This window comes from Opisthorchis viverrini (assembly GCF_000715545.1).
Source record: "Opisthorchis viverrini unplaced genomic scaffold opera_v5_235, whole genome shotgun sequence".
NCBI lineage: Eukaryota > Metazoa > Platyhelminthes > Trematoda > Opisthorchiida > Opisthorchiidae > Opisthorchis > Opisthorchis viverrini.
The window spans coordinates 421,528-446,084 of NW_008751887.1; the positions used below are offsets into that span (position 1 = coordinate 421,528).

At 44.6% G+C, this 24,557-nt stretch overlaps 1 protein-coding gene across 1 annotated transcript in view; it reads right to left on the minus strand.

Annotated features, from left to right (window-relative positions):
* The window catches only part of T265_08672 (hypothetical protein), a gene marked incomplete at both ends in the record, with an annotated part of 38,260 nt that extends 13,852 nt beyond the window's left edge, over nucleotides 1-24,408 (minus strand). The window contains 6 exons of the mRNA XM_009174543.1: nucleotides 1,367-1,496; nucleotides 2,708-2,869; nucleotides 7,204-7,382; nucleotides 15,104-15,218; nucleotides 16,038-16,135; nucleotides 23,832-24,408. Of these exons, the coding sequence (XP_009172807.1) occupies nucleotides 1,367-1,496; nucleotides 2,708-2,869; nucleotides 7,204-7,382; nucleotides 15,104-15,218; nucleotides 16,038-16,135; nucleotides 23,832-24,408 (1,261 nt within the window). The remainder of the gene's footprint in view (nucleotides 1-1,366; nucleotides 1,497-2,707; nucleotides 2,870-7,203; nucleotides 7,383-15,103; nucleotides 15,219-16,037; nucleotides 16,136-23,831) is intronic.
* Nucleotides 24,409-24,557: the final 149 nt, after the last annotated feature.

Here is a 24,557-nt window from a genome sequence, read left to right on the forward strand (position 1 = left end):
GCATCTGATGATGACGCGGAAAGCACACAAAGGAATACGTGCATTGCATTGGCAACTCAGCTGCACCGTAAAAGAGATTAGCACCAGTTCAGACTCTCGCTTACAGTGTTCTTACGCTAACTGCGTCTAACCGATGAGCATAGAACAAAGCGAAACAATCAGCTGTTCGAGGGGAAATTCTGATCGACCATTCCTCACTGTTCTATGGACGAGCTCAGGCTTGGGTTAAAAGACAGATCCACAAAAACAGGAATGGTAAGCAGTCATATTAGGTGGCAAGAATGCAGAAAAGTCTAAGATGCCGAGGGGTCTAAAAAGACTTCACTCTGTTGGCCATTGGATTCTGATGACCATTAAGTGTCTCCCTTCACTACGTTGGGGGATGCTATTTCGTCCATAGAGCGGGTAGTTCACGGTGACCGAGTTCGTAAAGTCGGCGTCCAACTGCGCGTAAAACCAAATTCACAGATATTACCATGAAAATCTAAAGTACTGTCCAGGCAAACAGAATTGGGGTGGAAAAGAGAAAAGAAAGAAAGCGTTCAGCTGTAACACCCTTCCGGTGCCTAGCTGCCATGCCACCCGAAGGAAGCACGAGGGCTGGGATACTTCCAGGTTGCCCAAGCCTAGACAGGGGAAGTCGAGTGGCGGAGGTCGGATTCGAACCACGGACCTTCCGGTCAGTAAATTCGTGAACTAACCACTTTGGCCAAAGTTGGTAGTCAAGGTCAAGCGTAAGTTGTGTTTCTGATAATAAAATCGGTTGGTTACGTAAATTAGAAAGGAAATTTCAGCGATTAGACAGACTGACAGAAAAGGTCTGTTTTGTGCCTAAATGATTTTACCATCGCACCACAGCTTTTCCGGCTCCACGATGTTCCTTATTACTGAGCTCGACTGTAGTAGAATGTTTCAGCTGCGAAAAGCGAATTGAAGTTTCTTGAAACCGAACGAATCTAGCAACTCAATGTGTCGTCTGGGAGCACGACGTACAAGGGGCTTATGTTGTCCGACACGCCAAGTCCCTCGTTTGGGGTTCTGTTTGAATAACTACAAGTATTAAAGACTGGCCATAATAACAGCATTTTGATTTTGTGTCGCCATACGCTGTTTGCACTCTGCACTAGTCTCTTATACCGGTTCTTCTTCCCGAGTGCGTAATAAAATACCGCAGCCTTCGACGAGGAATTCTTCCCGGGAGCTGACAATGTTGAAAATCTGTGGTAAAAATGTTCGACTTGTGAGAAATCTGTCACTCCTAACCTTCAATCAGTCACGCCAGTAATCATTACCACGGCTGCCTTCCAATCGAATGAATAGGTGCTGTGCATACATGTGACAAGCAAGCGGATAACAATAAACCAACCTGAATCACCAGAAGCTTGCCGCAGCGCTTGTGCGTGTTCTGCGATCACCTGACTGCCTACATTGGAAGTCATAATGAAAATAGCATCCTTGCAATCAATCGTGTGCCCACGCCCGTCGGTCAAACGTCCCTACAAAGAGTGAAAAAATCAATCGGATTGAGCGTTTAATGTGGATGGTGCTGTTGAAGCTGTTGTTAAAAAATAACACCTTAGTGAATGCGAACGTTCTCACAAAGAGGCAAAAATGAGGTATGATCAAATACCCACCAGCAGCCGAGTTCTCAGTTGAAATTTCATATCACGTCCAGGAATACACTATTCTGTCTAGTTGAATTCACGTGCCTCACAACAGGCAGGCTGGTTAACTTACTCGGACAGTCATGGTACACTTTTAATTTTGGGCTTCTGCATGTTAATTATCACCAACCGTCATGTGGCCCCAGCAGAGAATTGACGGTGGAAGCAACTTTCGTAGAATACTGAGGAGTGCTCAGTGGTCTAGCTATCTCATTCTTCATAATAAGTCCAAAGATGATGTCGAATGTGGCATAGAAACGTCCACCATGAGAAAAAGCATAACAGCCGACAGTAGGACAGGACGAAAGACTCGAAACTAGTGTTCAAAAACGTGTATGAATACATAGAATGTCTGCTTTCCCAAGAAAGAAGGTGAGCATTGACCGATTGGCAGCCTTTTCGTGATCACATCTTTCAGACGTTTTCCCTGCAAAAAATCAACATGAGTATATCTACCGCACTTGATATGGGGTGCGCTCTCACTTCACTGTCAGTGTTGACTGTGATAGCTTACCTCTTGGTCCATCATCGTACACTCGAAAATCACAGTCAGTAACTTGATGGCAGAGGCCGGATTTCGTAATAATGCTTGCCTTAATACCGTTCACCCCATGTTTACGTATACGTTTTGTGGTGCACACAAGTCTGTAGAATGGTACAGACTTCCGCTTTTCTGAATAATCAAAAGGCGACTTGCTGAAAGTGAGCAGACACCACAATCGCTGAGCTCTGCATTTCTAACCTCGTCTACTGAAACCACATTACGTACTAATCCGTCCAAATTCAGCACACCGTTTGAAGTAGCGTATTCAGGGGGGGAGGAATTTTAAAGGAGATGAGGAATGCAAAAAATGTCACCTTCATACGACAGTGGCAGTGCATTCTTCGAATGAGCAAGGACAGTGTTGGAGTCTGAGGTCGGTCCAAAGAAGAGTTCCCCCTCTGAAACAACGCAAACCACCTACGTCATTTACCTAATGACTCATGCGTTTACAACTAGTAAACGTGTGGTACTGACTTCGAAATAGAGAAGAGCAACATACCTCGTCGAACAACTGCAGCAAGGCTGTCAGAACGTCCGGGTGTGCCTTTTCTGTTTCATCGAAAAGAACCACGGCATTTGGGCAGGCAGAGAGAGCCTGGGTCAGCTGACCTCCCTGCTCATGTCCAATGTAGCCAGGAGGGGAACCAATAAACTTGGAAACCTGAACGGAAAATAGGGCGGGATAACGTCTTGTCATGTCAGCAGTCGGTCGGGTGAGAGGATAAAAACGAGAAACGAATCGTGGTCGATCAAACAGACACAACCCACTTGGATAAAAACGCAATGACAGTCCTTTCGGAACGCAGCATACTTCAAAGAATACAACCTAATCAGCAAAATCTGAAATATAAACCAGGTGGAAAGCATCGTTTCGGACATTTTGAGTGACTCGCCAACGGCCTTCTACACTAATCGAATTTTTCCATTGCCCAACCACACCAATCTTTTATGAGACAAAAGACCAGTCACCTCATGCAATCGCCTTCTATAATGCAGAAAAAGTAGACTGCGTAGGTAGACTCAGAAGTGGGACGAAAACCAGATCCACACAGTCGGTGGTTTCGGACAGATTCAGAAGTTCCTGAAAATGACTGACGTATCAGCAAATCGAGGGCCCCTAGATTGCTTGTTCCCTGTGCCAGCGGCACATACTAAAAAATCGAGCGCCTACGGGAGGGATATAGTTGGCACCAAAGATAAGCGGCTGACAGAAGGCTAAATCGAGGAGGCTACTACTGACACGTACGATATCAGCAAAATGTAATTGCATAAGCTAAGGCAGAAACCCAAGACTAGTGCACCAAAGTAACCGTAATAGTGGAAGTTGGCGGAAGGGGTGACTCTTAGTGCTTTCATGGAAACTCTGGTATTGTGATTTGTAAGACTGATGATGGCACATTAGCGCAATATGCCTAGCAAAAGTCATGGCCATTGTAATATTCCGTAGCGAACTCTTAAGGGTAGTAGAGAATGGGACCTCGGACTGGTCATTCAAATGTCAGTCTGTAAAGACTACTGTGACTGGACTTATCCATTTCAGTTCACTAGTGGAAATCTCTGTACTGTAAGGTGGATGACTACGGCATTGGAGTAGTTGTTCCCCAAATTTTACCGGTGGAATTGAAAGGGCCATAGCTCACGCAGTCCCATCAGCTGTATTCGCCATTAAAACGTTCCACCTTTATCATTGGCCACAAACTTCTCTTTTTTTTAAATCGAAAAATAGCACTTCTATGTGCATAATTAATCACTCACAATGCTAGATAACCATGCTCTTGGACTTCTAACTATCAATCGAACGATGCGATGGAGCTACCTAGATCGATGGAACCTTAGCGCAGACAACCTGAGGACAATCATAACAACAGAGCTAAGTACCACAATCCAAACACTTCCAGTCGCTTCCGGTGTGATACGGCACACTGCACTGCATTGCCATTTGCCTCAAAAGGTGATCCATTAACACGGGATGCACTAGCAGTGGCCCTGCCCTGACAATCAACTTCAACAGTTCTCTTAACTGCCTGCCTCTTTTTCTGAGACTAAGACATACACACTTTCTGTTCAATATCTGACCATGCCTTCATAAATGCGAGGTAACCCTGAAGTAATCTCAGATGAGACCAAGTAATTGCATGAAGAACCTGGTCTACGGTTACTTTTACTGACCGCGTGTTAGGAAGACCACTGAAACAACTTGTTCACGCACGTTCCAATACTGGTTGTCGTCAAATTATCCTCAGTAAAAAAACTCATCATTGGCTGTGCCAGAAACCTCGAGGTGATGGATTCTCGGGGCATGTGACCACTTACTCTTACGGATGTCTGTAGCGAATAGGCAGAAGTATTTCCCACGTAGCGCATTGCTTTTCACGTCACCATTCTAGAACTATCGAGGTCGTTAACTTGTTTTATGGTTTCGGATATCTCAGTCTCCGAAAATAATAGTGCAGTCGCCTGCGCGGAGCTTTCGGCTTTCTGCATTATGGAATTACAGTTCAACAGTTATCACAGTGCTCTCAACCAATCATGTCCGGTAATTCTGTACAGTACACGGCTTATCGAAGTGGTTCCGAGAAATGGACATAAGGCTAAAGGGTGCAACAAACTCCATAAGTGATAAAGGAAGCAGATGCGTACTCCACTTTTGGGTCTACCATTCTTCATCTCTCCCTATGTTGTGTACATAGGGTGTGGTTCACCCGCCATGGAAGCCTCCGGCCGAAATAATCCTCTGAACCGAGTGTCGTTCTAGGTACTCCGATCATACTTAGGTTAGGTTTACCCAGACATGGGCAAACCCGCGCCAGCAGTTCTGTGAGCACAGAGTTCAAACTGGATTTGGTAGGGTGTCTGTCTACAAAGGACCATTTCCATCCTAACTACGTCCTCCAAAAAACACTTCCCTTTCCATTGCAACCGATTATTGATGTTTACTTGCACCGGGGCGCTCACTGTCAATCAAGATTATATTTTGTGTCATTACCTCACTCAATGTCCTCCAACATACATTCCACCACTACTGCCATTTCGGTTGCGTGGTAGATAGTCAAACAAACAAGAGATTCTGTTAATCAGAGACCTAACAATAATCACTAGTCAAACATACATAATCTTTTCTGTGGCGTTTCTACTCACAGCTTGTTTCCAGTTTGTTCCCGCCGAAAAGCGACGTCTTGACAGAAAGTTCAGAGAAGCTTACCATTGGACTGATGGGAGAAATCCCTCTGCCCAAAAAAAGGACCGGCGAATCTTCGGAAATCTCCATGGTACAACTCCCCAATGAAGACTATGATTTTCTCAAAAATCAAGAAGACCCGCCACTACTTCAATTAGCAAGTTAGTCCCTCAGGATATTCCAACATATCTGGTATCTCCGGTGTGTATTGCTGTGTATTCTTGGCACATACTAATCAACTTCACAACAACATTTGACGTAGTTTAAGGTGGCCCCATGATTTATGTGCATCGCGTCGAACAACCACATGTGGCTTTGAAAGCGTGCTCAAGGGTGGTTGGTGTAGTCATCCTCATCAGCGCTGTGTTGTTCAGCTCATTCATCCGAGGACAGCTAAGTTGCATAGCTGTTAATTCAGATGTACAGGTCATAAGATGATTACGTAATGGGAAACGAGATAAATCTGCCAAGATACACGCATCCATTGACCTGTGCGCAGCACATTCATTTTAAAAATATCGTGAGATTCGCTAACGAGAGCAAGAAATGAAGTTCGCAAATTACGCACAATTTGAGGTCCAAAGGGAACATGAGGTTGATAGAAATTAAGGGGCTATGTGTATTTCACGAGCCTCAAGAAGGGCGAAACCGATAGCGTGTTGCCGAAGTTCTCAGCAAAAAGATGAGTGGTGAGCTAAATGAAGAGATATCTTTGTTATTTATCAGGTAAATTGTCTATCGCTCGGTACAGTTGAAAACAATTCACGGAACACTGTTCAACTAATGTAAGTCTTGTTTACAATGTAAATCTGTCAGACAAAGCCAACGACACACTGACAGTATAGTCGAGAAATAACAGAGCCTCAGGATTGCAATCTGGCTGTTTTACGAAGCCACACAGACAGATCATGAGCGTCTGCAATGGCAGATCACGGTGCAAACTGCCCATCAATTCAATACCAAAACCTTGATGCTAGTAACGGTTGTTGTGAAACGAGACCTATTCCATAAAGGAAACTACTCACAAGTTTGCTGAAAACTCTTCGACAGCCCACGACCATGAGGCGGTCTGTGTGCAGCACATTCAGTTGTGGAATATCATAAACAAGAGATTCAGTTGAGTCTCTCGTGAAAACCAAATTGATTTGCAAATGAGTGTAATTCTCGAAAACAGTCCAATTTGGGTTCAAGCAGAACATAAGGTTGATGGAAACTCGGGGACTGCGCCTACCTGATGAGCTCCAAGAAGGGCGAAACCGGTCGTGGGCTGTCGAAGTTTTCAGCAACCTTATGAGTAGTTTCCTTTATGAAAATATACTGCGATATCTCGAATATCATGCCAACTGAATCATGAGACGGCCGGTGTGCAGCACATTCAGCTGTAGAATACCATAAACGCGAGATTCAGTTAAGCCTATCGTGAAAACCAGATTGATTTGCAAATGTGTGTATTTCTCGAGACCTATTCCACATTACCAACGACCAGAAAGCAAATACGGCTGTGGCCACTTCAGAGCAAACCTTAAACAGTATCAAAAAAATTTCATTCTTTTGAAAATGAAGGGACAAAGGGAATACAAATTCACAACGGAATGCTAGCCCGTTCTCAAATGTGACGGAAGCCGTACATCTCTTCATTTGATGTAAAATGACTACTAGTATGAAGATGCTAGGTCATGCGAAATAACTCCGATGAAAGGCCATCCCCGAAAGAAGTCAAAAAGTCTCCCTCCTGGTGTTGGCCTCTTTTGTAAGAGGATTCACGTATTCGCGTAAGAACACGCTAAATAACTATGGCAGACGCACATGAAACATACCTCGTGTTTCTGCTGATATTCCGACATGTCAATACGGATGAAACCCTTCTTCACATCTTTGTGTAGATAGGCCGCTATCTGTTTGGCCAACTCCGTTTTTCCTATTCCCGAGGATCCAAGAAAAAGGAACACAAGTGGATGATCCTCATCATACCAGCCATTTTCTTTGCGGCGAATAGCTGACAGAGGCGAATGGGAGCGGATAAATATGCGTACATGCATGGGTCACTGTATGCTAATAAAATCAACATCAGAAAAGTATATGGATATGGAAGAAATATTCACCAGCAGTTGTACTGAATGTACTCGCCAGCAGCTGGTTTGCTCACTGAGCTGAAAAGTTCACCATCACCAACCAAGGTTAAACTAAAAGTGATTCGTCAGGTGATGAGAAGACGCTGCATCGCATCACATCGGAATACCAGATTCTCTGGATAATTTAACATGCTTTTTCCAAGCATGTCTCGTGGAACCTGCGGACCATGACGTTTTCGTTTGTCCCCATCATAAGGAGTATGCCGCGTCCAAATCAGCTTTGTTCGCATCACCACAAGTCGGTTAGAGGAAGATGACATAATACATTCATTGTCCATAAAGGTTCGTTAAAACTCGGAAGAGATTAGAAAGTATGAAAAACTTTTAGACTTCATTCGACTACTTACGAAGTCAGTATCAGGTAGCTTTTCTGAAGAGGACCACTTGCATTTTCAGATATAGTGGTGATAGCTATCGCTATAATCGCTGTGTCGTTTTTTAGCAACAGGCGCTTAGCCATAGCAGTGTTAAGATACTGATACGTCGGGTACGCTTATTGGTGGCCACGGTGAACATACCAACCACGAATCAACCGGCCAAGTCACTCAACAGCTCTCTTGACTGTCTGACAGCATCCAACTAGATGCGACATGGGGAGGCGCAGACAACCAATCGTTCGTGTATCCACGTTTTGCATTTCACTAACCAATCTTCGTAGCGTATTTCGCTTTTCGCTCCTATTTCAACCATTAGGTATGTACTGACCTGATGACGAGATCCCGAAAACATTAATGTTTGTCGCTGTGTTCTTTTTCAAACCATGGGGATATTTACGCAATATCAACCAACAACAACACGGTTGGGCCTTGTTGTCAACACATCTTCTCAGAGGTATTTAGCACTACTACTACTACTACTGGACAACTTCACTATAACCAGATTGTCCAACTCAGATAACAAAAAAGATAATCAATTAGCTGTAACACCCTTTCGGTGCCTAACTGCCACGCCACCCAAAAGGAGTACGAGGGCTGGGATACTGTCAGGTTGCCCAAGCCTAGACAGAAGTCGGGGGTTAGAGGTCGGGTTTGAACCACGGATCTTCCGGTCAGTAGATTCGCGCTCTAACCACTTGAGCCATCTCGTCCAACTCAACGAACTAGTCAAAAACCACTCGTGCAATCTGAGCTAACGAAATTTTCCGTAAGAGCAATGCGCAGTGATCTAACTCCGGACACAAGCCAGGGAACCAATAAAAACAACCTGCTCTGTGTGTGATCTGAACTAGGTTTATAAAATTCAGCAACACATCCTGAGCTGCTTATTTCATTATTCGGTCATGTCTAAACTTTGTCAACCGTGTCTCAATTGTTCCCCATGGACCAAATTTATCAAACTGAACCGGAACCATTCTTACGTGGAGCACTGATGCGGTGGTAAATTTTGGCCGGGTAGGTTCACTCTACCCTTACTATTCATTGTTTCAAACTTACATCCATCACTTGCACGTTAAACTGATAGACATGAATGGACGTACCAGGCCTCAGATTCCAGAATTCCCTTGGATTTTGTCGGCACTCAAACAACATGGCCATTCCACGATCTAGACTTTGTTTGATAATAAGCGATCACTAATAGTTGCTCCGAGAACGCGCTCACCGGACAAGAACAGGTTTCAAGCTATTTATGTTCCCTCGGTGTCCAAACACACTGACATATACATGAAGTGAGAGGCTACCGGTTATTTTTTTCTTTTGAAAACAGAAGATCAATCAGAAACGTAGAGTACGGTTTTAGGTGAAACTCAGTGTCGATCGATATTAGGTTGTGGTGACCCGCTATAACTGACCAAGTACTTGTGTCCGTGTCACCAGGCAATCGTTCCCGTATGGGATATATCGCGAGCATTAGAGATATTGTCATACCGATTTGGTTAGTTAAAAGATGTTGTTATGGAGTAATGAGGATATCGCCGAGGGTTGGAGAAATCTACAATAGGTACACTATTTGCACGAGCTGACATTCGTTCGAGCGTACTGTCGTCACGGGTGTCCTGTCAAAAGTGCATTTTATAGTAAAAGCTCAAGGAGCATAAAAATCGCCATCTCGTGGGAAAATCCCCTACTAGTGGAAACCGCTGTATCCGCGTCCAGTATGCAAAAAACATTCGTGCTCGGTTACTCCCTGCGGTAAAACACCTCAAGTTTGGGAATCTTCGACATACGCGAGTTTCAGAAGTGTCCATCAGCAATGCTGCTGCGTATTAATGTTGGGTCATGCTGTGCAAGGACCTGTTTTTTGACATCACCGGGGCATTTCCACTTTTCACCAGAACTTGAGAGTACTCTAACAAAAAGCACAATAAGAAAGGTTTCCCAGAGCGTTACTCATGGTCGTTACACTGACGTTTTCGTCACGCTAGCTGTACCTTTTAGCCTAATGTATGAAATGTCCATGAATATCATAGTTGATTTGCCAGTGTGTGGTTCGGTAAACTTCATCTCTATATTACTCATCAGGCGAAAACGGAGGTTGCACACAAATTTCGGAGCAGGCTCTCATCGGGCCATCTCAGAGTTGCGAAAACTAACTTGGTGTCAGTAGTAATCTGGCGCGAGGGTCTTCAAACGTTTTAAATCACTAGCTAGTCCGCCGCATTCGACATGCATCCGCATCCGCCTAATTACACCAAAATGACAAATTCGACTTTTAAAGTCGCAGTTATACATCATGAAACACATCCCTAGCACAGCTTCGTAAAGCAACTCCTGATGATGACACACCAGGAACTGGCATTCGCCTGGTCAAAAGTAACGGCTCGTGAAATCAGGGTGCTGGTTGCAAGCATAAAAGTGGTCTGTCAACCAACTCGATGGGACGGGATGATTCCAGATATTTCACCCCAGAAAGGAACTGTCTACACAAGTGAGTAGCTCCGAATGTTATAAAATCCTCGTCCACTAAACATCAGTAAACTGTGATAGAGTGCCAAACTTCAAGGTATCCGACCCTATACTACTTCTTTAACGCATTCGCTTGTTCAGTTCTGTCCCAGATGTATCATTTCAAAGAATTTCCAAACAGCTGAATATCCTTCATCCTTGCTAAGGGCTGGGAACCACCTGTTAAGTTTCCCTCTCAACCCATGTGTTATTCATGTGAAGAGAGAAACATGCGAGGCTTTGATGATTTCCTTTGGAAATTTCTGACAAATCTTACAAGGCCTGTGCTTTTAGGTTTTCCCCCGCTGAATCATACCCAACCACCAACTGTCTGTCCATGACATAGAAATGATTGGTGCGTGTAACCAATACCGGATAACTTCAGCAGCAAGGAGGATCGATTAATACGATTTCCACTTCTGATGATGCAGGCGACTACGCTCAGCTGTGCAATGTACCTGCTTGGTATCTGGCTGCAATCTGGCCTTAACTAGTAAAGTGCAGTATAGGTGGTACGACCAGAGAGTGCACAGTAAATAATCTTGGCTGGAACGATCGATCGGACGATATGACTGGCATGCATCGGTGTCTCAAGGCCCGCAATTTAAAAGCTCTATTGATATAAGTGACGTCGTAGCGTGCCCTTGGTGAAGCAATCGAATGAAGTAACCAACCACGTGTGTGTGTGTGTTGAAATTTCAGTGAGGAAAAAGTGCGCCGCCTTCATGCAACGTTTTAAATCACTAGCTAGTCCGCCGCATTCGACATGCATCCGCATCCGCCTAATTACACCAAAATGACAAATTCGACTTTTAAAGTCGCAGTTATACATCATGAAACACATCCCTAGCACAGCTTCGTAAAGCAACTCCTGATGATGACACACCAGGAACTGGCATTCGCCTGGTCAAAAGTAACGGCTCGTGAAATCAGGGTGCTGGTTGCAAGCATAAAAGTGGTCTGTCAACCAACTCGATGGGACGGGATGATTCCAGATATTTCACCCCAGAAAGGAACTGTCTACACAAGTGAGTAGCTCCGAATGTTATAAAATCCTCGTCCACTAAACATCAGTAAACTGTGATAGAGTGCCAAACTTCAAGGTATCCGACCCTATACTACTTCTTTAACGCATTCGCTTGTTCAGTTCTGTCCCAGATGTATCATTTCAAAGAATTTCCAAACAGCTGAATATCCTTCATCCTTGCTAAGGGCTGGGAACCACCTGTTAAGTTTCCCTCTCAACCCATGTGTTATTCATGTGAAGAGAGAAACATGCGAGGCTTTGATGATTTCCTTTGGAAATTTCTGACAAATCTTACAAGGCCTGTGCTTTTAGGTTTTCCCCCGCTGAATCATACCCAACCACCAACTGTCTGTCCATGACATAGAAATGATTGGTGCGTGTAACCAATACCGGATAACTTCAGCAGCAAGGAGGATCGATTAATACGATTTCCACTTCTGATGATGCAGGCGACTACGCTCAGCTGTGCAATGTACCTGCTTGGTATCTGGCTGCAATCTGGCCTTAACTAGTAAAGTGCAGTATGGGTGGTACGACCAGAGAGTGCACAGTAAATAATCTTGGCTGGAACGATCGATCGGACGATATGACTGGCATGCATCGGTGTCTCAAGGCCCGCAATTTAAAAGCTCTATTGATATAAGTGACGTCGTAGCGTGCCCTTGGTGAAGCAATCGAATGAAGTAACCAACCACGTGTGTGTGTGCGTTGAAATTTCAGTGAGGAAAAAGTGCGCCGCCTTCATGCGAATGCCAATAGTGGACAACAGATGTGCGTTTTCTGGCGATTGGAAAACCCGTCTTCTGACAAGACTCTTATCCGTCCATTGGTGGTTGATTAGGTGGCCGTAAGCTGTAAGCCGAGCTTGGGAATTGGCTTAGAAGCAGTTTATCACCAACTGAGATTTGGTGGTCAACCACCCCCCCCCCCACGCACTGATGATGTCTCCTCGATTAGTGACGAAGCATCTACAAGCTATTTGCCAAAATCAACAAACAGATCAAAGGCCACCTGATCAACCACCAATGAACGTACCCGAATTACCAATATTTCAGTCTGTCCGTTGTGTAAATACAAAACGAGAAAAGGGTATAAATGGAAACGCCAGACAATAACCACCATCGGCATAAATGTTAGTGCTTGATATGTGCCAAAGGGAGAAACACATATGGCATGAGAAAGTAATTGGAAGGGTAAATCAACTATCTTTTGGAATATCTCATCTTACAGAGTCCTCTGATTATAGATAGCACCAAAAGTCAATCGGTATCACTATCATCACCAACATCCTCATGATAAGCACGAGAGACAATAACACCAGTATTGGCACTGATGGTTTACTAGGTACAGCCACAATCAAAGTTTTAAAGTTAAACAAGATCGAACGGAGAAGGGAACTATTACCAATCTACCAGAAGCATTTTGAAGTACCTACAACCACCGACATCCAATCGAACTGGACGCTACTGATGATGATTAACCATTATTTCCTGCAACCTATCCGGCCCAGAACCTGGGGCACAAGGTCCCAGTGTGGAAGCCGGATCACATAGGCAACACTCAGACTCTTCGTAACCTCAAGCACTCCGTTCTGAAGGAGGCGCTAAGATCAGTACTAGTCTCGGTAGACGGAGATTCGAAATGTGCGATACATGGCTGACCCACCATAGTCGGTTGGTGCTGGATGATTTTCGTAACTGAGGAGTCCGGTGCACATCCAAGTACGCGTTTTTTATTCATCTCGTTACAGATTCGCCGACGGCATCGGATACTAGCAGCTCACAGAACAGATCAGCTGTCTCCAGACAAACCACTGAAATGCAATTTTTCGCAAGATACATATAGAGTGGGGCACCTTTGCGGTCTGGCCTGGAAACTCGAGAGCCGAAAAAGAATTTTCACTCACACAGTCAGGTGGATTTGAAAACAGCTTCCGTCTACCAGACAATTAAATTATTTCGGCGGAACTAGCAATTTTTTTCCACTGGTCCGCTTACGTGGACCAGTTAATCGTGATCTCTCGTAGACTGCGACAAATTTGAAGCGAAGCAGCAACTCTTCCAAGTAAATCAGTATGAGCGAAAAAATTTGGTTGCGGGAGACTCACCTGGAATCCAGCTGAATCTCTCGTTTCTAGGCAACTGGATGTGCTACACCAGGCCGCCTCATGTTTTAGTTGGTACGATATTCGAGATATCGCGACACGTATGTACGTAATGTACTACTCGTAAAGTTGCCGAAAATTCTTCGACAGTCGCTCATCAGGTAGGCGCAGTTCCCGAGTTTCTGTCAACCTCATATTTTACTTGAACCCAAATTAGACTGGTTTCGACAAATACGCTTACTTGCACACCAATCTGGTTTTGACGGGAGACTTGCCTGAAACCCAGCTTAATACCTCGCTTATGATATCCTGCTCAACTGAGTGTGCTGCACCAGGCCGCCCCACGTTTCAGTTGGTACGATATTCGAGATATCGCAGTTTGCGATACCCGACGTGCTTGCTCTCAGGCTGGTATGCTTGACCTCCAATTGACCTCACAAAGATTATAATCAATTGCAATAAAAAGTGTTTCAACATCGATTGTGGTTAAAGGTTCGGTGGAGGCACACACCTGAGGGACTGACTTCTCCTCAAAAAAGTCGCCAGTCTTTAATACAATAAAGTCTTGTGGCATCATCTGACTTACATGAAGAACCCTGAACTGTGAGCAGTGTGGTTCACAGAGTACTATGGCCGTTGCCTCCAATCCATGGACTGTAAGAGGGTATACCTGGCTCGATGAGAGACAGACAAACTTGTTCGAAGTAATAAATATGTTTTTGCGCTTCAAATTATAAGGGGTCAGTAGCGAATACAACAGACCACGATTAAAAGTAACAATGACGAGAAAACGACGACAAAAACAAGGATGCGGAAAACTGGTCCGATATCACAGACCGCACTTTCACCAACAAATGGTGAGATAAAACCTTGACAAAAACCAATATTGTAATTGCCATCTACGATTTTTTAACCGGTGCCGTACGGAAAAGCAGAAGTCAACACGGAAATACGTTAGGGTTATGTCAAGGTTCGAGGTGAGGCAAGTGACAAACTTAGTGAATTTTGTTTTTCGTGTGTAGCTTATAAGAATACGACCGCCCGGCTAACGACGGGTCGCATAAAGCAGAATCTAATTCGAGGTGAGGCAAGTGACAAACTTAGTGGATTTTGTTTTCCGTGTGCGGCTTATAAGAATACGACCACCCGGCTAACGACGGGTCGCATAAATCAGAACCTAGCTCGAAATAGAATAGCATAAACGAGAGATTCAGTTGGGATGAAATTAAGTCTCCCACCAAAAACCGAACTGGTGTGCGAATGAGCGCATTTCATGGATTCCGTAAACTTTAAAATTATTACCATGACTCCTCTCAGATAATTCTCGGACTGACTAGTTTGATTTCAGGTGGTAGGGTGGAAAACGTACGGAACGTGCTGGATGAAAAGCAGGCGATGAGTCCCCCACCACAGGGTCATTTTCCAAACACAGTAACTGGAACTGTTGTCACAAGGCCATGGCGCGGCTGTAACATCCATCACTAAATAGTACACTGCGATTTGGAAAAAGAGCATTTTCTGTGCAAATGGTAGCAAACGTATGACAGGAACACCAATTAAGAAGTGGCTCACCAGCGCTGACAGTCCGAATAGCCGCCTCCTGACCAACTAATGCCTTTCGCAGACGAGATTCCAATGGTTGTAGCCGTCTTTCTTCACGTTCTTTTTCAGCCTTTTTCTTCTCCAGCTAAGACGAAGAATGAATGGGGGGAAGACAAGTGAAAACCATGTGTGATAAACAAGGAAGACCACTGTGCTGGAGAACTCGGAGCGCGAGTAAAAGATCTGAAGAGCTTACTGGTCATAATTATGACAAAATTCCCAAGGCCTTAGCGCGGACCAAAAAGGCTTGTTTTAGGGACACGGGTCTGACAAACCGAAACCACCTAAAAACTGACGCGATGGCCAGCAGAGAAACTAACTTAACAACTTTTTTACTGGCTCCTCTGACGTAAGTTTTTTAAGCAAATAGGGAGTGGAGGTCTCCATGAGCTAATTAAGATCGTGTACGTTTTCATCGCTCACAGTGCCGGCGTGTGACAAAGGGGTGCGACGAAACAGTCCCATGGGCAAATACTTTTCTAAGTCCAACCTCATCGTTCCCATCTGTTTTTTGGGGGGTGTATCTTGTTTAGCCCAAAATTTTCGGTCGATTCGCGAAACGACAGACGGATCGTTTTGTCATTTTTTCTTAATTGGTTGTCACTACTTTTTACTATTTCAGTAGATTGTGTATTCATGCCCTAGGGCATGACATGGAAATTCCACGTTACGGTACAGCGCAGTTCTGTCACCCCATCTATCGAGATAGTGTTACTTGGGCTATTAAGGTACAGAGTATTGGCGGATAACGCATCATCTGCATAATAACTACGATAAAATGGTGCACAGTTACAAGGGTTCATTTGCCGATTGGTAGATATGTTTACCCACACCCCGAAAGTATTTTAGGACACTGACGAATTCCACTATGGGGGAAATGGATGGGAGATTCAGAATGACGTACCTCGGTTTCTGCCTTGGATAGTAACTCTTTTATTGAGCGGTCTTTTGCATACATGATCGGCCTATGACCCCGCTCATTGACAATACTGACGTCGGCCCCTGTATGAAGCAAGAAAAACCAAAAGTGAAGAACGAAAAAACACTTAACAAGTTGTAGCTTCAATCATGAATCGTTTACCAACACCAGACAGATAGAAACGCCTCGCTGACTGATAAATCGTGATTCACAATTTTAAAAATTGCTTGCTGTTCAGCAGAATTATTCTCCCAAGAATATGCGGAGGTTAGGAACACAGTTGGTTTATGAAGACGTAGAACTAATCAACAGCTAGTAATCAAACGCCAAGGGCTCGAAACGACAGTCCTCATGTCAAGTATAGTTCCTGGTGCGTTAAGAGCACATAGAGTTACAATGACAAATAATTTGAAAATAACAAATTTGTCACTAACCTTTCATCAATAGTGAAAAAATAGCCAGAATTACATCAATAAACTATGGAAAATAAAATACTTCACCGACACCCTCAACACTTCAGTGACCAGAATTAACGAAGTCCAACAGGGTGCATACGTCTGGTGGCTGGTGAGTACTTACCAATCAACTTATTACAGTGCTTCATTAAATCAACACAACCAGTCCGCGAAACCATCATCTTATTTGACAATAACTGGTTCACACAAGGGGAGAGATCATTCTACAGTACACACACAATACTTCTGGTGTTTCGACCAAATTGAGGGGGCGACAGAAATTCCTCGAATGAGCTTGGGTGAGATGGTAGAATCCACGTTTCATCCTCATACAACTCAGTAACTTGGTGAGGCTTTTTGCGTTTTGCAAAACGCGCGAACAACAGTTCGCCTCGATCGAAGGAACTTTCCCATCTGAATTCGTCTGAATGATCCTGCATGGTTGGTCGAATCACTGTTGTTGTGGACCATATATACATATACACGTACTCTTATCCTAAGCGAGCCATCACGAACTCAAATTATAATTGCCAGATAGTCGTAAACCCTGGGATCCTGGCTAGTTTGTTATTATTACCGTTTATTACACCGTTCGATGGAGTGCACTGGGGTTTCATGCCTTTATTCAGTGCGTAGCACACATAGATAGGAGACTGCCGATTTTATATTCCGCCGATTCACGAGTATTCAGCGTGCGTGAGACTCATCGTTGCAGTACCATTCGCAACATCCAGCCATCTAGATAAGCCAGTGTCATATACTGTTATTTAGATATATAAAATAATGGATACTGTATCTTATGGCGCTGTTGTGTATTTGGCCTGTGAAAGTCACTGGGAGGTTGTGGTATTTTACTGGGAACCACGAGGCCGGTCCGAAAATAACCATGCTCCAGTAGTATTTCCATCACAACTGGTTGGCAGCTAACTTCGCCACATTAGCATTCGTAGGTCATTTGCCCGATCAGCAAACTAAAGAAGCTCTCGACGACTATCAACTCTGTCCCCTTAGTTTGAACGGCGGTAATGACAGCTTGAGCCAACCACCACATGAGTCACACCAAGCACAGTATGCGAAAATGAGTGACCCGCTAGCAACATATAGATTGTATCCTGAATTTGAAGTGAAATCTTCTCTGAAAAACGACCCACATGAAGTGCACCCTAACAGATGAACAGGAACAACAGAGGTTGTTTCCAAGTTATGCTAAGTCCGTCTTACTGCTTCATCTGTTTACACATTGAAGCTTCCCTTCTGCCTACACCCAAGCCTCTAAACATGAAGCAATCCCACAGAGTTACAATTTTTGCCCTTCCCAGTGAGCTTGCTCACTCCGGATTATAAGAACGAAGTGTGGTATGCTGAGAGACTAGAGTTCCTTGAACGCAGCTACCACCAAACTATCCAAATCCACTTATAGCGCCCCATTCCCCTTCCCTTGAATAATGAAAACTTGATGTACAACCACCCTGTCCTTGGCCCATCTTTCTGATGATAACTGGTCCCCCATGAGCGCCCTCCTTTTCCAGCCCCGTGATGAGCCCCAAAAAGGGCGAAACCGGTCGTGGGTTGTCGACCAATTTTCAGCAACCTTATGAGTAGTGCATTACAAAGATATACCCGTGAATACTTCTCCATCCCACATCTTCTATAGGCCTCAGATTTGCTTCAATATTAAATATTTCTGTCATGTCTGTTCCTACCACATGTCCTTATCTTTTTGTCACTACTCAAAGGGCAGCATATCACCCTGACTCCCATTCTACGACCGACAACCTCCAACGCTCTCTAACAGCGATAATTCGCTCATTTATGGTAACGCTACTTCCGCGGCTAATACTCATTTGAACTCACGATATTCATCGCTTTCTACAATCCCTAAGATGGCCAACCTGCTGATACTCTCTCAACCTACCTCACGAGATCCCAGTCTTTTGCTGCAAAGCAAGACTAGTCTCCTCTTCACTGTTCCAGGGACTGCCTCACTTTGGAACTCTCTTCCGCTATGAAGTTTTCTATGTCCTATCCATGTTATGTACAGGACACACATACCTATGATACATCCTATGATTTTCAACGGTTCAAAACTAGGGCTAACGTTGATATTCGTAGACATACACGGTGTAATGTTTTACACTATTAATGTTCATTTTCCCGAGGATCAACGTTGTCTCAGTCGATGTTTCTATCTTAATCCCCTTCCCCCATCAACCAGCAATGTGTATAATAATAGGAATGTTCATCCAATCCTGTATTGACCAACATTTCCCAAAATTGTTGCCAAACATGCCAAAACCTCAACACTTTGGTGGTATTTCAAATACCATGGTTTCTGAATGTTGCGTTCTAGTAAACATCGGTAAACGTCACAGCTCAACGACTTGATTGGCAGGATTTTCACAGGTGGGATGAAAACCTTCCTAAGTTTGACCTAATGGGTATTTGTTCACAATGACTTCGAGAGCCCTACAAACGTGCGTATTTTGTTTAATGTGCAATCGGTGGTACAGCTAAAATATGGTACGAATCTATGAATACACAGATGATTTAATGACACTGGGGCTATCATTAGGCATTTATTATTTATACCTTTGTCAACCAGCAGCCGTACGAGGCTAAGATCATTCACCAGAACCGCGTAATGAAGTGCAGTACACCCTCGAAAGTCAGCCGATGGATTCAAGAAGTCCGTGAATTGAGTTAGCCTCCGCCACTCAACTAAAAGAGTAGTTATTCAAAGGATAAGAGAAATAGAACGGGTATTATACTGTCGCCATGATACACGTGTGTTTCGCGTGCAAGTTTCAGCGATCCAGGATACTGGTCAACCAAATTTGGGTTCGCGCCCAGATCCAAAAGCTGTTTTGTCATCCTACAGAAGGTGTAACATCAAAAAGTAAGAACTTACTCCACATCGCGGAGGACAACGGCAAGCATTAAAGGTGTCCAACCGAGTGGATGGCGAACATCACACAAATTCTTATCTTCTTTCATAATTCTTCACCTTTTTAATGGTTTCACCATCGAAACGAAAACCCACTTTTGAATATAGCGATATTTTTTCGATTTGATTGCATCGAACACATCATCTAGAGAAGAGGAAATCTTCGAAAATCGGAAATATTTACCTTTTGTTGCACAAAGACAAACCAGTCCAATGACAGGCAAGTGCCAAAGATTAGGATGTGGAAAATTAGTAGAACCAGAGCAATTTGGGACAGACTGTAAACTGCAGCTGGGAGCGGCAGTTGGATGGACAGTGGGCGGTTGAAAACTCAAACGCCGAAACAAATAACGAGAACGACGCAAACTGGACCGCACAGCATACATCTCCAGCTATGTTCTTGTCAAAATCGTAAGAGAACGATGAAATGAAAGAATGCTAAAACAAAATTGCATGTGGCGCTAACCAATGCATCGACGTTACATACAAGCGCACAGAGAAGGACAATTTAATCGGAATAATGCGAAACCAGGTTGGTTTTGTATAAATCTACTGATCGGAAGTTCCGTGGTTCAAGCCCGACCTCCGTCTCTCGACTTCCCCTGTCTATGTTTGGGCAACCTGGCAGTATCCCAGCCCTCGTGCTTCCTTCGGGTGGCATGGCAGCTAGGCACCGAAATATTGCTACAAATGAACGATTTTCTGTATAAATTAGCGAGGATTTTTCTCTTGCGAAAGTGAAATGATCAACATATTCAAGAATCCCCTGAAAAAAGGTAATACACTATACTGTCGTCCAAAATGCCCGATGTTTTAAAACCGATCCAAATGTATTACAAAAGGATAGACTCAGTACGCCGTTCCACTGTATTCCTTGTGATCAGGCCTGGTAGTAATACATATTTCGTGGTGAGGCTATGACAATCTCTTCACCGCGACTGATCAGCTTTACGGAATATCGGTTTCATTAGAGGACACTCACAATGATCGTTATATTTTTCCTCGTAAAATTCACTTATCGTCCTGACTGGCAACGGTTGTGTTGCTAACCCTAACTGGCTGGTACGAATAGGCATCCATCCGAGGGCTTCAGTTATCGAATATTTGTTCAACTGTCGTTTGAGAGCACGCGGACCTGTCTTGGGGTCTACAGTTTGCAACTAATGGGTTCCTTTGCCACTCTTTAAGTAATAGCTCATTGAATAGTTGGTTAAATCGGGAACAACCTGAAGTATTCGCTCGCCTGTCGAATATTGGATCTCCTTAGGTTACCGACCATTAATTAATTTTTGCCACCATCCCATTCCACGTTGGCATTTACGTTAAAAACCATGTAATGGCTTCAATCTTCAAACTACACCTATTATTCCACTCTATATGGACAGCTGATTTGTGAATGTCACTGCATTGCTTTCAAAGTAAATTGCGTGCCCCTAAAGTCGCAAGATCACGAATCTAGTAAAGTTTTCATTGAATAAGAATGAAGTCCTTGTAATTTTCGTTTCAAAATGACACAACTATTGATGTAGGACGTCTCCGGAACGCCGTATAAACAAATGAGATAAACCTCCGAGTAGTAAACGCTCGCTGATGGTATTGAAAAGTTGCAGAACTGAGTCCTGTTTCCAGGATCGTCGTAAACACACCCAGGGTCATTTTACTTCACAGGGAACCCCGAGTGTGAAATAATGGCTGGGTTAGTGTGACACTACCCGAATGAGCTACAGATCCTTTGCGGATAGTATTGAAGGATCTTCTAGTCCTGAAGAAAACGGGTGGCTATCCACAGCTCAAAGTCAATCGTTAGAAGACTGTGTGATACCTGGCAATTCACTGCAATATAAGTGTGAAGATCGAAACGAGAATTGGCACTCAATCGAGTTTTACAACCGTGAACCCTGTACTTACGCAAGGTGGCTCGGGTACCCATGGCTTATGATAGCGGGTGGCGTAGGGAGAGGGTACATAAAAACACTTCTAACGAAAAAAACAGGGGATTAACGACTAAGGACAAGAGAATAGATATAGCACGGCCACTGGCTGCGTGATATCGAGAGGTACCAATGAGTTGGCTGAAATTTCGGACCACACCCCCACAAACGACATGCACCAGAAAGCTTCCTATGCTCCGTCTCCGGGTTACGAGTTGGCTACATTGTGTTTTCGGAGCCTACCTCAGCAAGCAGGGTAGAGCGAGGCTTTCGATCGCCTGGCATATGCAGCGAACCAGTGTAATTGGTGAAGCCGAATCAACTCGTTGGTCGCACAAGCGCTTGATTTACTGCAAAAACCATCCACCGCACTTCAGCATCGTTAATATGATGTTTCTAGACATGTTTGAAATTTCTTGAAGGCACCGGTGGCCAAGGACAATCAATTTTCTCTTGTCTTCAGTGCGCAGTAGCCACAGTAGACACAAAGTAAAACTGGATGCAATACCATGTTGTGAACCGTGTCTTTCACCGACAGGCAGGTGTCACATCAACCCTAGGTGCCCAAGTAGAGTGAGCTTTAATGATTTCAGCATTCACTCAGCAATGTTGTCGGTGGGTGTGATACAACTACCTAGATAATGAAGCAAATACGTCCAGTATTTAGTGCCAAGTATTATGCCGTCTGGCAATAGTACTAAGATGTTGAGCGCATACCGAGATGCATGGCAACATTACTTAGACTGCTGAGCGTATTTTGTAGCTGAATGGGAACAGAACCAAGTAAGTGATAGCGCTCGCATTCTCCAAAGATTTGAAGTCTTCCTCGAGAAGTTCCACGCCAGGTTACAAAAACATGAACGTTGTTCCGATAATCAATTCGACTATGGAGTTGAAAAGGAAAGGAAAGTTGATGAACCTCTGGCAGATAAGCTGGTCACACTACAGGTTGCACTGCTTAAGCCAGGTGCTTCGCACGCCAGAAAGAACCCTCGAAGAACCCTCTTCAACCAGCCTTGTGTCGGATGGCAACGACCCATGGTCCGTAGTCTGGTAGCGAAGCATAAAAGCCCAAATCAGTCTAATCAGTCACGTTAGCAAATACCGTCTTCCTGGAAGGAAACTGCGGGACGAGACAAACCAATGGTTAGGGACCTTGATAGATATGGCTGCGTGACAGCTAACGGTGGTCTTACATCAAAACTATCGCCTGTATTGCAAAGCTTTCAATCCCTCCCACACCGGAAAAACAGGATCCCTGGGCTGATCGGGCCGTTGCTTCCATTGCGCGGCTCTTAATCCCTTATTCTCGCCATCCTCGGTGAAGGAAACTGAAGCAGGTGGAGCCACTGTACCTCGATGCACGGTTTTTGAGCTAGAAAACTGAAACGACCAAACTGAACTGAACTTTGGTTCAAAATTCGAACCCACAAGGCAGTTAGAGAGAGTAATTTCTTGTTTCAGGGCCTGGCCGTGGCTTCTGACTCAATAGTCTGATCCATGAGTCAACAAGTGTTAGGGGTTTCTTGGAGAACCCTGCCCGAGGGCAATAACTGAATAATTTGACCCTTTGGTTGTAGGAGGCTTACCTAACCTGACAGCGTAGGTAATAAGGCATACCTGTCTGACTTCTAATGCCGCTGCGCACAGCAGAGGTGTTCTGAGCAGCAAAAAACTGGTTTCAAAAGTATTCCGACACTATTGAACAACCCATCTGCGGTCACAGTCAAACGTTGGGTGGTCTGAGTGGGCTGTTTTTAAGGCGGTCCCTTCTTGATGGAAGGCGGCAGCGCTGCCCTCATATGGACGTTCTAGTCGCCTGGAGGAAACAAATAAGTCTTCAAGTTAACTTGCGGCGGAATTCTGCCGCAAAGGACAGCACCCAAACAGTACCTCCAGACCTCTCCGTAATAAGATTGGTAGTGGTACGATGAATTGTTGCTCTTGGTCTGATTCTTCCTCTTTGGCATCCCTGGCATGTTTGAACGTTTAGAAATCACTGCCCCCTGGTGCCTCCATAGCGTGCACACTACGAGACTCTGCATCACTGTCACATGCCAGCTACGTGCCCAACAGGCCATGTCTTCATTGGTCAAAATATCAGCCAATCAGGAGCGAACATTCACGGATTCACGGATTGATACACAGGATCGAGGCTTTTGCCCAAGTTTCCCGGGTCGGTTTTGTTCTTGTCGGTCAGTGGCTGTCGTTCACCTGAAAGGCACAAGTGAAAAAAGGGTGTAGCACTGCTCTTTATGTTCTCAGCGCGGGGCAGTATGCCCGCCAGCGCGAGGATTCGCATAAATAAATGTCTAATAGTGCTTTAAATTGGGTTCGAGAAGGAGCGTGTACAACCGGCGGAGGAAGGTCATTCCACGCAGCTACTATCCGAAATGAAAAAAGTTTTGTTTAATTAATGTGTGTGCCCTGAGATTGAAAATGTACTTACTATGTCCTCGCCGGGTGTTTGCTGGGTCAACGGTAAAAAACCTGTTTGCCAAGCTTTGTTCAAACAGGGCGTATGTAAGAATTAGGTCCCCTCGGAGGCGATGGTACTTCAGTTGAAAGAGATCAAGCATCGCGAGACGCGTTTCGTAGTCCACGGATTTGAGGCCGGTAACCATTCTAGTGGCGGCCAGCTGGACACGCTCAATGAGGTTAACATCTTTTGTGCGTCCTGAGTAGAAAACTTGGTTGGCGTACTCCAGGAGCGGTCTGACGTAGGCCCCATAGAGTATTTGGAAGTCCATTCGAGTAACACGAGAGAAGGTGCGTCGGATCATCCGTAAAATGGCGAATGTCTTTTGGGCCGATTTCTCATGGTGCAGTGAGAAGGACAAGTTTGAGGAGACCCAGATGCCCAAATCCTGTTTGGCATCTATTCTCAGGAAGTTTTCTGGTCCCTTCTTACCATGCATAACAAAAGCATTCGCTGAATCCCCTCCAAACGACACGTGGACGCACTTTTCATCATTCAGAGGAAGGTGCCAGTCCAACGACCACTGCTTGGCAGCGTCTACATCCATTTGGAGGGCACTGGCATTGGAACTCCAGGATTTCAAGTCGTCCGCAAAAAGTAAACATGGACTCGCAAGAACGTCTGGGAGGTCATTGGCGTAGATCAGAAACAGGAGTGGTCCCAAGACGGAGCCTTGAGGAACTCCAATGGAGACCG